This window comes from Halichoerus grypus, chromosome 1 (genome assembly GCF_964656455.1).
Source record: "Halichoerus grypus chromosome 1, mHalGry1.hap1.1, whole genome shotgun sequence".
NCBI classification, from domain to species: domain Eukaryota; kingdom Metazoa; phylum Chordata; class Mammalia; order Carnivora; family Phocidae; genus Halichoerus; species Halichoerus grypus.
In genome coordinates, this window is record NC_135712.1 from 196,242,533 (window position 1) to 196,259,224 (window position 16,692).

At 52.8% G+C, this 16,692-nt stretch overlaps 1 protein-coding gene across 12 annotated transcripts in view; it reads right to left on the bottom strand.

The window, feature by feature from the left end:
• Positions 1–3,293: 3,293 nt before the first annotated feature.
• Positions 3,294–16,692, bottom strand: part of GLYCTK (glycerate kinase) — a 32,464-nt gene continuing 19,065 nt past the window's right edge. For 4 of the 12 annotated variants that reach the window (XM_078077413.1, XM_078077416.1, XM_078077410.1 and 1 more), the window contains exons 2-7: positions 13,108–13,374; positions 8,586–8,810; positions 6,068–6,483; positions 5,675–5,826; positions 4,881–5,056; positions 3,294–4,539 (exon numbers count right to left, since the gene is read on the bottom strand). In XM_078077413.1, the coding sequence (XP_077933539.1) occupies positions 3,673–4,539; positions 4,881–5,056; positions 5,675–5,826; positions 6,068–6,444 (1,572 nt within the window). In that variant the 5' untranslated portion in view covers positions 6,445–6,483; positions 8,586–8,810; positions 13,108–13,374 and the 3' untranslated portion in view covers positions 3,294–3,672. Of the gene's footprint in view, positions 4,540–4,880; positions 5,057–5,674; positions 5,827–6,067; positions 6,484–6,685; positions 8,566–8,585; positions 8,811–13,107; positions 13,375–16,458; positions 16,496–16,692 lie in introns of those variants that run through there. The other 8 variants (XM_078077431.1, XM_078077421.1, XM_078077427.1 and 5 more) reach the window with 5 other exon arrangements.

Here is a 16,692-nt window from a genome sequence, read left to right on the forward strand (position 1 = left end):
AGTGCTAGTCCAGTGCCGGAGGGCCTCAGTCAGTGAGGACCAAGGCTTTACTGGCTCTAACCCAGGCCCTGCCTGGAAGAAGGGGGCCTCCCTGTGTGGAGAGCTCCCTGAGCTTCTCCTTGGAAGAGGCTAGCACCTCTCCCTTCTTTGCCTCCCTCCCGGAGCACCCCCACTTCCACAGATCTTTCCTACCCAGATCCATCTACTGCTGACACCTCCCCAGAGCGGTGAGTGGGACAGGATGTTGTCCCCATTAGACAGAAAAGCAAGACCTGGAGAAAGGAAGGTGGCCAGGCCAGGACCTAGGGCCCGACTCCCACTGCAGGGCTCCTTCCAGGTCTTTTAACTGCCATCCTGTGAGAGCCCACATAAGGGCAGGGTGCCTATGCTCACCAAAGCATCCACTGGTTGCCCAGCTGCTCCGCCTTCCAGATCCTCAAGACCCTGAAGGCACTGAGAGGGGTGTCTGAGCCAGGGCTTCTAGCCTTGGTTCCAAAGTGGCCCCCTAAATGTTTACCTGGACTGGCAGAAGCCTGCTGGGGTGAGGCTGCAGAAGGCAGGCAGAGGGGAGCTGGGAGGGGCTCCCCAGCTTAGTGACGCACCTCTCTCTCATCTGTGGCACCTCCTCCACCTCCTGGCATGTCCACCTGGCATCCCCCATCCCTGCAGTAAAGAAGGCCCCAGCACCTGAGTCCTAAAACAGCCTCCCGGCTGATCCTTGCCAAAATCCCAGGAGGCTTGTCACCACCATCCATGGGAAGTCTCACCCCCTCAGCCAGGCACACAAAGCCCTTCATGTTGGCCTCTGCCAGCCTTTATGGCCTCCTTGTCCAACTTGCTTCACCGTATCCCCAGTAGGTTGACCACACCAAACTGTGTGTCCTCACCCGGGGGTGGAGGGGAGCCAGCTCAGATGCCTGCTCAGGAGCTGGACACACAGATGCCCACAGGCATCCACACGCACACATACACAGACATGCAGACAGATGCAGACACGACCTGTGCAGGAGCCCATCACCCAAGTGCACGTGGTTCTCTACCAAATCATACATGCAATGGAACTGTGAAATCTAAACCAAAAAGGGACCAACAAATCTGTTTTATGGTTCCCAGAGAGGCCAGGCATGGTCACGTCACCATCCCCAAGCCCTTGAAGGGCAGCGGGGAGGCAAGAGGGGATCCCTGACTCTGGCTGAGCTCTCTCTGGGCCCCAGGGTCTCTGAGCCCCACAGGGTGGGCAAGCAGGTCCCGACCAGGCTTTCTGGTTCTGTGGCAGACTTGCTGGGCAGCCCCAGGCAAGCCACCTTCCCTATTTCTCCAGCTATAAAATAAGGGGACTGGGATTAGCTGATACCTAAGGGCTGTCCAGGCCCCCTGCCCAGCTCTTTTTAGTTCATGCCAAGTACAGAGAATGGAAGGGCCTGTAAAGGTGGCAGCAGTGAGGAGGGGCTGGGCACACTGCATGGCAAAAGCCTCCAGGTGGGCCGGGAAAGCTGCAGGGAATGGAAATGAGGTGGGCACAAGGGTAAGAGGAACCTGAGCCAGGAGAGACAGAAGCCAAGAGCCACAGGATGGGAACAACTATTATGACCCATAATTGAAATTTATGGAGCAAATAATAAGTCCTATTGAACACTCACCATGCAGCGTTTATCTCATATTTTCATCTAGATTGAGGCCAAATATATCTGTTCTCATCTTGGGGATATCAAATGAGCAAAGCTAATGGGTTAGGCCCGATCCAGGCCCTGGCCTCCCAGCCCCCACAAACACAGACATAGGGCAAGGGTCAAAGGGACACAGGGGTACCCTCCGGCAAGCTCCCACCCACACCCAACCCCCTCAGCAGGCATGTAAGCAGCCTAGTGCACAAGCAGCAGCCCGGCCCTACCCCTGGCCACCCACGTGTGTGTGCTTACATGCCACCCCCCACACACACACTGTGGACAGGACAGACAAGTACTGCCGCAGGCCCTGCCCTCCCGTCCTGCTTTTGCCTGTAACTTGACACCCCGCACTAATGCTCGTGCTCCCAAGGGCAAGGACTGAAAACAGGAGGTTGTCAGAGGAGGAACAGGGCACAGGTACTTCCACGTAGGGACCATACCCCCTAGACTGTGACCCTGCAGTCAGTGGAAACTCTGTGCCGGTACAGAAGGGAAGGAAGCGGTGCCCTGCATCAGAGGGGTGCCAACTCCCCTCTTCCCTAAATCTCCCTGACCTCCAGAGCCTGGCTCACGTGACTCACCTCGCCTGTCCTCAGGTCATGAGCTATCTGCAAGCCGGGCTGTCCAGAGCCCAAGTGGGTAAGGGAGACTCTTCCCCGGGGGAGGGCGTGCCAGCCCAGGTCCGAGCCCCTCACACCGTCAGAGAGAAGGGCACAGCCGGGCTGGAGGAGGGGCCGGCAGGAGCAGCCCCAGGCCTCGCTGTTCTCTATGGCTTTTTATTCCTATGTGATTTTACTGCTCACTCATATAGGGATTGGAGCCGTGGCGTACGGCGGGGGCGGCCAACGGAGGGCTGGGATCCTGAGCGAGAGGGCCCGGAAAGAGGTAGGACAGCAGCCCCGCCATCTCCCAGTGCAGGCCGCTAGCCTAGCCGAGGGAACCTTTCCTCTGTTGCTCTCTTCCCCACTGACCTCCTCCCTAGCCAACAGTAACAGGGGGGTGCGCAGGGGGCTGCTGGACCCCCTCAGTACTCTGACCCACCATCTCAGCAGTAGAGACCCCCACTGCAAGGCTGGCACCAGGAACTGCACTGTGTCCCGAAGTAGCAGCTAAAGAAACTGGGATGTTCAGCCTGAGAAAATGGGCCTGACACAAGGAAATAAGGTCCAGAATCCTGTGTGGCTCGGAATAGCCCCTGGATACACAAAGGGCAGCTCAACCAACGGTGTGGTCTGTCCCTAAGGGCTGTCCAAATACAGAAGGCGAGGACAGCCTTAGTGGCTAGTGGGCTTGTACCCAGCAAGGTTTGCAGCAGAGCCTGGAGACTACAACAGGGATGCCACAGGGGAGTCACAGTTGGGACGGGTGGCCCGCCCCGCTCAGACCCCACAGACCGCAGTCCTTCGGCCTGTCCTCCCAGGGGTCTCTGCTGGCCCACACTGCGTGTGACAAAGCCAAGCTCAACCTTCCTCAGCTCCTGTTTCAGTGAGACAGGTGCTGAGTGTGTCCTGCAGAGAAGGGTATGGGGAACCCTTGTGGAGTCCTAGAGCTCGGGCCGCAGCCTGACCCCACTCCTTTTCCCGGCAGCTCTGAGTCTTTGCTCTGAGGGAAAACACACGGAGAACCCACAGTGTGGTTCTTTTTATTTGCAGTCCTTCTCGCTTCACCCCACAGAAAAGACACTCAAGAGCTTGGCAGAGGGGCTGCCCGCTGTGGGGGAAGACCAAGAATAGCAAACGGGCCAAGGGGCTCATCCCAGTCCTCAGGGTTAGCTGCTGTCATGGCAGAAAGGGGGGAGAGGAGAGAGCCCCCATCTGCCAGTCTGGCTGGGGGAACGAACACAGAGCAGAGGCCCTGAGTATGAGGTGTCAGGGTCACCCAGGCAGCCAGCACCAAGGAGAGAAGGGGCCCTCAGGCCTGCTGAGGCCTTGGGGACCAACCCTGGTCTGCCCCAGGCTGCTACCCCGTAGGTCTCCTCTGTACTCCTACAACATGACCTACACCATCACCGCGGCCGCAGCAACAGGAGGTGAGCGTCCATGACGTTGGTGCCAGTCAGCCCCGTGTGCAGCAGGTGCACCCCGCCGCGGAAGCAGCGGAAGAACGTATGTGAGTCACTGCGGGACAGGAAGGAGGCCACGTCCAGGCCCTCAGCGGCAGCCTGGCTGGCAAGCTCAGGCACGACCCACGCCCCGGCTGCCTCCGTGGGCCCATCCTGCCCATCGGTGCCACCACTCAAAAACAGCACATCCACGGGCCCCAGCGGCCACCGTCCCAGCTCTGCTCCAACACGCAGAGCCAGTTCCTGGTTCCGGCCACCCTTTCCAGAGCCCTGCAACTGCACGGTGGGCTCGCCACCAGCCAGCAGGCAGATGGGGCCCTCAGCCCCCACCACGGTCTCCAGAGCCTCCTTTAGCCGCAGGTCCGGGAGCTGGAGCTCAGCTGCCAGCTCGTGGAGTTGTTCCTCCTGCTCCACGGTGGCTGCAGTCCCAGGCAGGGTGAGGTGGGCTCCAGCCACTCGGGCGAGCAGCCCGTAGAACTGGGCCACGCTTTTCACATCGCCCTGTATGGCTGCACTCAGCACCACGGCCCGGTACCCCAGCGCCTCGGCCCGCTGCTGGGCTTCAGCCAGTGCCAGTGCGTTGGAGCCGATGATCACGTTGAGCACGTGGCCACAGGTGTGCGGCCCGTGAGGGTCAGAGTCAGCCCGAGCCAGCACAGTCTTCACGGAACGTGGCAGGGCTGCACGAAGGCCGTAGCGATTGAGGATGTGCAGGCAATCTTGCACGTTGTGGACGCTGGCCACTGTGGGGCCGCTGGCGATCACCTCCACCGGGTCCCCCACCACGTCTGACAGAATCAGGCTCACCACCTGGGGAGGCGGCACAGAGGCAAGGCTCAGTCCCTCCGGGTCCTCACCCCACAGCCATCGAGAACAAGCAGCTACCCATCCCCTGCCATGTGTCCGCACAGCCTCAGACGGCCCCGGTGCGTTTCCTCACCCTTTCCTAACCCCTCTCCAGGGGGTCTGCAGAACACGTGCCATTTGGACACCCCACCCCCATCCGCTCGGAGGCCCCTCCCAGCCAGCTCCGTGGATTCCTACGCCAGGCCCCTGCCAATTTGTATGCCGTTCCAGGCTTTTGTCTCCCTGGCACATGTGGTCTGGCTCCAGCAGCCCAGGGCTGCCTAGGGTAGCAAGGACCCACGCACCTGGGCAGGGTAGGCAGCCTGCGCCAGCCCCCCACCCTTGAGCTGGGACAGCGCCTTCCGGATGGTGTTCAGCTCCTGGATGTTGGCCCCGCGGGCTGCCAGCAGCTTGGTGAGTGTCTGCTTTTCCTCCAGTGTCACGGGGGGGATAGGCGCGGGCAGCAAGGCTGAGCCCCCACCTGCAGAGACAGTGAAGAAGTTGGGCAGAGGGGATAAGACTGCAAAGGAACCTCCCCACTTAAGGAAGCAGGCAGGAAGTACCCACGTTAGGGAAGGGGCTGCTGGAAAGGTGGGGTTAGGGTGCCCCCGTGTGGACATGCAGGGACCGTGCGTACAGTCACCACACCCTGGGCTGTGCCCTGCCTTGGAGCCCAGGTCCCAGCAGGCACTAGAAGAACTATTCACATTAAGAGCTTGGAATAGAGGGTAGACCAGGAGGAGACAGCGAGACCAAGGATGGGCTCCGTGGGAGCTAGAGACCTGGGTTCTAGCCCCAGATCACACTGGCACAGATAACAGAAACAGCAGGGACGTTTCACCCCTGCGACACCCTGAGTTATATGCTCCCTATATGCCCTCTTATGGTCGCCAAACAAGGTCATTCTGGGGAGGACCCCCAGCTCGGAGGAGGCCAGATAACCTGCCCAGGGCCACCCAGAGGTCAGCCATCCAGGCTCTTTACTGCCTCCCTTGCTCTGTGACCCTGGGGGCTCAGACCAACCATCTCTCGCAGACCTGATATTTGGGACCACCACCACCGCCCCCTAAACTGTCCTGAGCCAATCTGGCACCCACACCTGAGATGAGTACAAGCAGCAGATCGTCAGCTGTGAGACCTTCAGCCAGCTGCCGGATGGCCAGTGCAGCCCGAAGTGCATCACGGTCTGGCAGGTTGTCCTCTGCACCCTCGAATACCTGGACACGGCTGTGTGGCTTCAGCAGCATCTCCCTGAAGAGAGAGAGAGAGAGAGAACAGACAGCAGGAGATGGGGCAGGTTCCCCTCCTCCCACCTGATTTCTCAGCTCTATAGGTGAAGAATGCCAACTGACACCCATCCCGGAGCCAGTCCAGACCCAGAAGAAAAGGGATGCTGGTGAGGGAGGGAGGCCTGCCTGATCCAGCGCTGAGTTTGGGCCTCGCTTCCCCCCCACCTGGGGACAGTGGGCAGCAGCCCCCCAAGGCTCCTTACTGCTTGCCAGCATGCTCCATGGCAGCTCGGATCCCCTTGGGCACGCTGATCACACCTTGCACGAGATGCTGGCCCAGGAGCTCCTCAGCTGCAGCGGCCATGCCCAGCACAGCCTTGCCAAAGCCCACCAGGTGGAGGTTTTGCCGCAGTTGAAAGCTCCGGTCCCGCACCTTCAGCAGCCCGCCGCTGGGATCCAAGGACAGTGCCCGGTGCAGCATGGGGCCTGGGAGCATGGCACCCACAGTGCTCTCGAAGAGCTGCTGAGCCTGCTCTGCCAGGGCCATGCCACTGGCCTGCCGGACCACTGCGCCCCCCGAGAGGAGCGGGCGAAAGGGGGCTCGGGCCACGCAGGGCAGAACCTGCAGGACTGCAGCCATGCCCCACTGCTCTCAGCACCACCGGGCACCCATGGCTGCCTAGGGGGAAGAAAGCACTAGTGAGGCTGCTGCAAGACCAGAGACAGACGCCCCCCCACACACACAGCCACCTCTCTGAGGGCTTGGGGCTGCTGGACCCCACAGCGGCTGCTGCAGTGGGCCAACTGGCAGGCCAAGACTTTCTGAGGCCCTCAGCTGCCTGATCTCACTCCAGTTCTCAGAGCCCAAGCCTGCCACCTACCATGTCCTCCTCTTCTGCAGGCTCTCCTCGAACCCTCTGGACACTCTGTCCTGAGTCCAAAGGTCCTGTTAGCTGAGCCCTCCCCCTAGGCCACCCGCTCTGGCCGGAGAGTTAATCATTCACAGAGGGAGCAATTCCTATCAGTGGGCTCCTGCCCCACCCCTTTTCCACCCCCTGCACTTCTGAGCGTTCCTCCAGGGGCAACACCCCTTTCTGGCACTCCTTCCTTGCCTCTTTACCACTTCTGTTGCCAAGAGGCTGCTGGCTGTCCCGCTGACTGACCCCGAGCCTGAGGACCTGCAGCCTGCTCTACGTCATTAGCTCGCGGATCTGGGCTGGGGAGCCTAGGTTTATGTGGGGAGGCTGCAGGCTCACGGGAGCACTGATAGGCTCAGAGCACATCCTCAGGACACACAGCCTGCGGAATCCCAGCACTCAAGGCCAGTTCAGCAAAAGGTTCAGGTTCAAATGAGAAGTGGCAGCAAAGACTGGCTCATGCTGGGACCTTAGAGAAGTCACTAGACACCACATTGAGGCCACGTATCATGGGGCCCAAGCTGGACAGAAAAGGACACCCTTCCACCTGCTTGGCTGGCCAGACCCAGCCCTGCCAAGAAAACGCCTTTCGCTCCCACATAACAAGTCTTGGGTCACACCACCCGCAGGAGTGAGAGCCGAGTGTCTAGAGCAGGAAAGGCCAGCCTCCCACAGCTGAGGCCAAATAGTCATTTTCCCCACTGGGCAAGGTAAAGGCTAAAGAAGACTTGGGGTGAAGGTCAGGAGGCTGTAAAGGAGTTCAGGGACAATGAAGCCCCAAAGAGATCATCCCTAAAAAAGGCATCCACTTTAGTGATGCCCACCATAAATACCACCGGCTGACTGCAGCAGCAAGCGTGGACAGAGCAGGGGAAGGAGGCTGGGAAACAGGCTCCAGCTCTACCACAAAGACAGCTCCTTTTCTTTCACTGGGCCTCATGTCAAAAATGAGAGGTGGGATGAAAGTAAGACTAGTGCTCTCCCCTTGACATCCTTGGCCTCTCTGATGCTGCCCACTGTTAACACAGAAAACTTGAACCCCAAACACTTTATCCCACACTCAAAAAACCTAACAACGTGTAGCCCTCAGTCACTTAGCCAGCATGGTTCTCAGCTTTCCCATAAGACCAATACTGCCTGACTCCAGCCCTGAAAGGGAACACAGAGGGTGCCGCCATGGGGACTCGGAAAATGGGCTCCGCTTTTGCCAGGAAGCCCCTGGGACTGGCCCCATTGGACTAGGAACCAAAAGCAGCTTAGAATCTAACAACAGCTTGACAGCCTGGGTGAACTCTGTACCTGTTTCCCAGATGGACACTAGCCTAGAGGATCCCAGCCTTGCCACGGTATACCAGGGCCCAGGGAAGGGGGTGGTGAGAATGGGGTGTCTTCAAGGCTAAGGTTGCCAGTTAAAATATAGGACGTCCAGTTAAATTTGAACTTCAGATAAACGAGGAATTTAAAATATAAGTATGTTCCATACCATATTTGAACATACCTACACTAAATAACTGTTGCTTATCTGAAATTAAAATTTAACTAGACGTCCTGTATTTGTATTTGCTAACCAGCCACTCTCTACCCAGGACACCCTCCTAAACGCCCAGGTGCTTCAGAACGAAACGCGGAAACACCGAGAAGACCCTCCTTGACTCCGCCCCGCCACCAAGTGGGACTGGAGCCACTTCCGGCCTTCTCCTGCCTGCACATGCCCCGGAAGTAACGTCAGCCACAGGCCTTTGCCAGGGAAGTGGCTGCCGCGTGATGTCCGGTGGTGACCCGAGGAATAAGTGCCCGCCGCCACCTGGACCGCCACTGCCCCGCCCAAGGACTGCTTCCGTGGGGCCCCGCGCCGTAGACTCACCGCTCCCCGGCTCAGGGACGCGGCTTCCGGTGCCGGAGACCGGAAGTACTCACGGGAGGGCGGAGCGGAATCTGTAGGGTGGGAGGGGCGGAGTCGGGGTACCGGCGCGAGCTGCGGTGGGACTCCGGTGCGGGGGAAGCAGGGGGTAGAGACTGAGGGCTTGGCTCCGCCCTGAGCTCTGGGAGGCTTGGATGGAATCACCTTCGGGCCTCACTGCCTTCATCTCTGCAATGGGGCAACGAATCCTGACTCACCGATTGCCGTAACCGTCCCCTCCTTTATGCCGTAGGATCCCATCAGTCAGCACATACATTCCTTGCTCCTATTAGGTGCCCGGCACTGGACTGAGCAAACGGGCTGAGAATTACTACTTCCCCACAACCCACCCCTTCTGGAGCCAGATTAAATCATCCTGGCTCTTCCCCAACGCTGTAATCCCCCAACAACTTTGTGTTCGCCTCTCTCCCCCTTGGCCAACCTAGTAACAGCTCGGACTCGGAAAGTTCTATTCCGTGATCCTTGAACACACAAGCTGTGTGAACAACGAATGACCCTGGGCCTCCCTGACTCTCCGCTCTCAGCCTGTGTCCACCCTTGAGCTCGACTTGATGCCCTCCCACATTCAAAAGACAAGTTCTGACCAGATTCTAAAGACACAAAAGAGTGCACTTTTTTTAACTGATGTTTTCTTGGGGAGAGAGGGAAGGGAGTTACATCACAAATCACACAGCAGACTTTCTAAAAATCTTAAAACATATACCCCCCTCGCTTTTGCAATTGCCACATCTCTCCATATCGTGCTCTGCTCTCCCGAACTCCTACCTCCTTCCTAGCTGTTTGCCTGGATTTTTCTTTCCCTTTATAATAGAGGACCTTTTTTTCCTATCATTCTCTCCCAAACTTCCCCACTCCATCGTCAAAACAAAGGCACTTCTTTAGATGTGGGGAGATTGTAAATACTTAAAAGTTTGGCTTTTCTTTGCTTATAGTAAGAAGTCTTTATCAATTGTGAATTTATTCATTCCTCCATCATTCAAGGGACATTTCCTGACCTATGTGGGTCAAATGGTATAGCTACTGGGATGAATAAGAAGTGGTACTTTTAGTTAGGAATTTTACTCTGCTTTTGTAATGACAGTCCCACACTGCCGGAAGGAATGTGTATTTGAGGACCTTTTCCATTATTTACTGCCAGAGACTCATGAACAGACACCATTTACTATGCCAGTGCTGTTCTTCTGTCAGACTGTAAGCAGGAATATACCCATTTGTGAAATCCCCCATCCCAACCCACAGCTACTCACAAGATGTATTTAACATCAAGGTTTAGATGCCCACTGGACTGTGAGTTCTTAGAAGGTGATGACTTGGTCTAATTCATATTTGCATCTCTACTGCCTTACATAGGACCAGGCACTAATAAAAGCTGGGATTTCTAATTCCCCCCCGCCTTTCTTTCTTTCTTTTTTTAATGAATTAACAAGAGAACAGTGAAGTACTCAGCTGCAAAGTGCTGCAGACCCAAGGTGGAAAGAATTTCACAAAAGGAAAAGAGATGGTGGTGAATAGAAGGTGAAGCCTTCATGAAGCAGTGGGATTTAAGTCTAAGAAAACAATTAGGCTCATTAGACTGTAGACACATACCTTGAGAGTAGGCGTGAATATGTCTATCATCTTTTTTTAACAATGTTAACTATTTTATTTTTTCTAAGATTTTATTTATTTATTTACTTGAGAGAGAGAGAAAGAGAGCATGAGCAGAGGGAGGGGCAGATAGCAGACTCTCTGCTGAGTGTGGAGCCCAAAACACTCCATCCCAGGGCTTCATCCCAGGACCCTGAGATCAAACCCGGAGGGGAAGCCAGATGCTTAACTGATCGAGCCACCCAGACACCCCTGTCTATAGTCTTTTTAAGTGCACTTGGGCAATAAGTATCAATGTCTAAAATGTGACAGGCGACTTCAGTCCAGGGAAATAACTGGATGTATAGACAAAGATAATGTAGGGGTGGGACACCTGGGTGGCTCAATTGGTTGAGCATCCATCTGACTCTTGATTTCGGCTCAGGTCATGATCTCATGGGTTGTGAGATCGAGCTCCACGTAAGGCGCGTACATGCTCTTTCTCTCTAAAAATAAATAAATAAATCTTAAAAAAAAAAAAAAAAAGATGAGGTAGGGGAGGAAAAAACCTTTTCCCTCTATTCTCTTAGGTTCAGTGGCTGAGGCCCTGGGACAAACTAAACCGACGGAAGACAGATTAAAGGAGAAAAAAGTTTATTTAAAAGTATATGGGGGGAGGGGGCTCACAGAAATGAAGTAAAAACCCCAAAGAAGCCATTAGGCCTGAGAGCTTATATACCATTTTTAACAAAGAGCGATAAATTTGAGAGATGTGATAAGACAAAAGGAGTTCGAACTTCTCGGGGCAGTAAATTGTGGGAAAGTAAATATATGGGGGAAACTAATGGAAGATAAGGATTACTGTAGTAAGATTTGTTTGTACAGATTCATCTTGGCCTTGGCTCTCCATCTCCTGGTACAGGCAGGACTCCTTTCTCATGGGAAATTTATGTTCTGCTTTTAGGTAGGAAGGAGGAGGACAGGGAGCCTTTTCTGCATCTATTCTCAAATGCCTTCAACTCAAAATAATCCTTATGCCAAAGTGACATATTTTGGGGTGGCATATTCTGATCCCCTTCAAATGGACATGAGATATTCAGCCCAGAGTTGTTAGGAGTATAAAGCAATCTAAAAACTCATTGATAAGAGAATTTATACAAATAAGTTATAGTACTTTTTTTTTTTTTTTAAAGATTTTATTTATTTGAGAGAGGATGAGAGGAGAGAGAGAGAGCACATGAGAGGGGGGAGGGTCAGAGGGAGAAGCAGACTCCCTGCTGAGCAGGGAGCCCGATGCGGGACTCGATCCAGGGACTCCAGGATCATGACCTGAGCCGAAGGCAGTCGCTTAACCAACTGAGCCACCCAGGCGCCCAAGTTATAGTACTTCTAAACAGACATTAAAAATGGTATTCTAATGTTACTAAGGTTTACATACATGTTACTATTTGCAATGCTATTTTATGTTTTTAAAAAAACTATTGAAGGGCTCCTGAGTGGCTCAGTTGTTAAGCATCTGCCTTTGGCTCAGGTCATGATCCCAGGGTCCTGGGATCGAGTCCCACATCAGGCTCCTTGCTCGGCGGGAAGCCTGCTTTTCCCTCTCCCTCTCCCGCTCCTTGTGTTCTTGCTCTTGTTATCTCTGTCTCTGTCAAATAAATAAATAAATCTTTAAAAATAAAAATAAAAAAACTATTGAAAAGACCATTTAAGGGGCGCCTGGCTGGCTCAGTCGGTAGAGCACATGACTTAGATCTCAGGATTGTGAGTTCAAGCCCCCCGTTGGGTGTAGAGCTTACTTTAAAAAAAAAAAAAAAAAAAGACTATTTAAGTCAAATATAAGCCTTCCCCATTATTCAAGCAAGCCGAAGGAGAGAAGGCAATGTACTAGGGTAACATTACTCATACCTTATTGAGGGAGGGTTTACTGAATTTATTCATTCAGATTAAGCTTTAATTTAAATGTTCCCATTTAGAGGAAAGGAGAAAGTCATTTCTGGGTGATGTTAGGTCATCAGTGACCAGGGGAAGGTGGCAGTAATGGTACCCATTCTCCACTAACAGTGCTGAATCTCAGGAGTTCAACATGGATAAAGTACTTGGTCCCTATGACTCTGAAATCACCCTCCCACTCCGGCATACAAGCTCAAGAGGGTCACTGGGGTAGTGAATGGTACAAATTCGTGAGAACAGCGCTCAGCCTTGGGCTTTCTGACTTGGAACTTTGCTATAAATAAGTCCTGCTTGTCGAAGAAGCTGATTACACATGACTGCAGCCATCTGAGGTTTCAGATGCCTGAGGAGGTCTGGAGTGTTACTGCAAGCTGTCAGTCCAGCAGAGCCAGCCATCCCCCTAAATTACCTGCTCCTCTATCGACATTCACCCTGCTATCCTCCAACCTCAAACCACGGTGGTGGTTACTAGCTCTATTTACCACCTAAGTCCAGTTCTCTCCCCCTCCAGCACTTCCTGGCCCCCTTGTAGTTGAGAAGGGTCATTCAACTAATTCTGGCCAATGAGTAGCAAGTGGAAGTGGTGTGATTCATTTCTGGGCAGTTAACTGCCCAAGTGAGGCCTTCCTGAGCATTTTCCCTTTGGACTTGGCCAACCGACAACATTCAAGATGGTGGCTTCTTTGCCAACCTAAGACCTGAGTGACTGATGGGAAGAGCCACCCTGCCAACCTAGAAAGGACAGGTATTGAAAGTGGAAAATAAACCTTTGATGTTTAAAGCCACTAAGATGTGGGAGAGAAAAAAAAAAAGCCACAAAATGTGAGGGTTTGTGTTATTGCACCATAACTCAGCCTATGCTGGTTGATATGCACACTTTATCCTGTTGCAACTTGGTTTCAGAAATCAGGACCTGCATCTCAGAATCTTGATCTACTCTTGATACCTTTATCATCTGGAAAATGTTGGTTCTCACTGGCATTCATCTTGCTAGATGCACCAAGAGCTGAAGAACATCTTGCTGTGCATTCATAAATTCAGGAGAGTCTTGTGCACTAATCAATACCACAAGGCAGGAGCACAAAGCAGAAAGCAGCTTCCCTGAAGAGAAATTCTTTGCATCCGTCTTGGGTTTCTGTGGCACGGCAGATTTTTAGTCCATCAGTTCATGTGGTTTCTGGAGTCTTCCTCCTTTATTGCATTTTAATTGTGACTAGACAAAGATAAATGATAGCAAGAATTCAGGACCAGCAAGAAATGTAAGATTGATGTAGAACCAAAAATAGTGAATAGGAACGTTTTCAGTCTTTTCTCCAGTAAGATGCACTCAGTTTGGGGATTCAATCAAGAAAGTATTGTGAATTATTATACTGCATCCATAAGAGAACCTGTAAAATGTTCTGCCACCTTAAAATCCACTGTGAAGGGGCACTGGGTGGCTCAGTCGTTAAATGTCTGACTTGAGCTCAGGTCATGATCCCAGGGTCCTGGGATCGAGCCTGGGATCAGCGGGAAGCCTACTTCTCCTTCTCCCACTCCCCCTGCTTGTGTTCCCTCTCTTGCTGTCTCTCTCTGTCAAATAAATAAATATTTTTTTAAAAATCCACTGTGAAAATAAAGTAGTGATTTTTTAAATTTATTTATGCAAAACCTGAGATAAGTCAGAGGCTCTCCGTCCTCAACTCGAGGTAGCTGCCTCCTCAGGGAGGCACTCCTGGTGTCTCTGGCCTCCCTTCCCACTTGTCCTTGACATCCTGGGCCTTTTCCTTAGCATTCAGCCCCTAATGCCTCACAGAGTTGGCACTGAGGGGTAGAAGAGCGCCCTTTTCAGGGTTTCCAGGGCCAGCTCTGCAGTGACCTTCCACCCTCCACCCCAGCCCTTGTCTCTGCAGTGCTGGACACTTCTCTGGGGCAGGCCCAAGGTGGGGTGCTCTGGGAGATGCAGAGCTCTGATGTGGGGATGGGGGAGTGAAGGGCCACTCAGTGGGAGAGGGTCAGGAGGTAGGGAGGAGCTGTGAAGGCTGTGAAACCCTTCACAGCTATTTTTCTTGGAAGGAGGTGTGGGGGATCCAAACAATGCACCCAGAAGAAGCTCAGCTGTGACCGAGGAGGGGCTGCTGAAGCACGAGAGGCTGAGTTATCAGAAAGGGTTTTTAAGCCTTTTCAAACAGTTCTGTAGGCTTAGAGGCAGAGGCCCTGGGGCTCTACGCAGTCCTTCCTGGATCTGGGCAGTCTAGGCTTATCTGGGAAGAACCCATCCCTTCCTTCCAGAACAAAAAGGCATTGTCTACCAACAATGGACTTTTTAAAATGTGAATGATTACCTACCCTTTGCCCTAGAAACAGGGCTGGAAGTTTCCAGTTAGAAATCCAGACTCTAGGCTTATTGGCTGTGTGACTCTGGGAAAGTTACTTAACCTCTCAGAACCTCAGCCTTCAGCACTAAAATGGGGTTGAGCATTAAATAAACAAGTGTTTAAAGTGCCTGCAGGGGGCACCTGGGTGGCTCAGTCGGTTAAGCATCCAACTCTTGATCTCAGCTCAGGTCTTGATCTCAGGGGTTCCAAGTTCAAGCCCCACGTTGGGCTTGGGGGCTCTGCCTTCGGCTCAGGTCATGATTCCAAGGTCCTGGGATCGAGCCCCATGTTGGGCTCCCTGCTTTGCGGGGAGCCTGCTTCTCCTTCTCCCCCACTTGTGCTCTCTAGCTCTCTGTGTCTCTCAAATAAATAAATGAAATCTTTAAAAAATATATTAAAAAAAAATAAAGTGTATGTAGAAAGTCTCCAACTTGTGGCTGGGCCAGCTTTGTGGGTATGTGGCCTGTGCAATTCACACAGGGAACCAAGGTCAGAAGGGTTCCGCAATTGAATATTGAATATTGTCGAATATTCTACTGTTGCTGTCTTGCATTTCTTACATTTTTTGAGAGGGTGTCCATATTTGTATTTTGTCCTGGGCTGTGAAAATTATGTAGTCGATCATGCTACCAGGGGGAAGATGCCCTCCTTTCAGATCCCTCTGGTCCTGGAGCTCAGGACCTCTCTGAAGAATTCCAGCAAGTGGCCACATGTTAGGAGTGCCCGAGCTCCATGCTGGAGGGACTAGGGGAAGCAGAGGCGGCACTGCGCTTCCTGAGTGAGCAATGCTGAGGCTGTCCTGAGAAAGTCTGAGCCCCCTGCTAGGACAGGCACATCCTTGCCACTTGGCCCAGGAGAGCTCTTTAAGCAAGAGACCTAGAAACCCTCGGCTGGGCTCATTCAGTAGCCGAGGGCCAGGCTGATCACTTGGGGAACAGAACGCTGCAGGTAATTCAGGCAGGGTACAAGCCACATGAATTAGATGAAATCAGCCCGGGGTTCCTTGGGGAAAAAAATCAAATGTTCTAATCGTCTAATATGCTTTTTAAAAAAAAAAAAAAAAGATTTTATTTATTTGACAGAGAGAGCATAAGCAGAGGGAGAGGGAGAAGCAGGCTCCCCACTGAGCAGGGAGCCCGATGCGGGACTTGATCCCAGGACCCTGAGATCATGACCCGAGCCGAAGGCAGCCGCTCAACCGACTGAGCCACCCAGGCGTCCCTAAAATGCTTTTAAGTATATATTAATTTGATCAACAGAAGGAAAAACAAAAAAAAACAAAAAACCAGTAGAAAATATGTTTCACTGAATGAAAGCACTGCTAAGGTGCCTTTAATGCCGCAGAAGAGATTTGTAACTTCCATTTGGTGTAAAATGTTACCTCCACTGATGGCCATCATTATTTCCTCTTGGTGGTAAGTGAAATGAAGCATTCATTTAGTGAATCAGGCAATTTGTCAGGTACGAAGTGGTTCTATGCGAACTGAGTGTGACAGCTGAAGCGTGCTGTACAGTCACCATGGGATGCAATTGTGTTCCAGCATTCTGCTCTTCCTCTGTGGCAATTATGTCCACACACACACACCCTTCCCAGAGAAGAGCCACCCAACTCTAGGTATTGTGAGGGCTGGTTTTAAGAAGTTGAGGGGGAGTTTAGAAAACAACACCCCTAGGGGTGCCTGGGTGGCTTAGTCATTAAGTGTCTGCCTTCGGCTCAGGTCATGATCCCAGGGTCCTCGGATCCAGCCCCGCATCGGGCTCCCTGCTCGGTGGGAAGCCTGCTTCTCCCTCTCCCACTCCCCCTGCTTGTGTTCCTCTCTCTGTCAAATAAAATCTTTTAAAAAGAACCCCCCCCCCCAACAAAGTATGCCGCTTTGACATGTAGATTGTTTTGAGCTGAAGGCAATTAAGACCTAGCCGACTCAGGAAAAGCTTCTTACCTCTCCCTAAACTGCCTGAGGAATTCAGATACGGGGCCTGTAAAGGAAGAGAGCTGTTACCAGAGACGAATGTTTACATCAGAAAGACTTACCTGCAGGGCATGGCAAACATTTGTTTACCAACCGTTTGCTTTTATCATCTTCTTATGAATTGTCTTCCTCCCCCTTGAAGCCCCAGCCCCCTAGGCTTTTCTCCTTAGTTCAGGATGGTATAGAAACCTCAAGTGCCGGAGC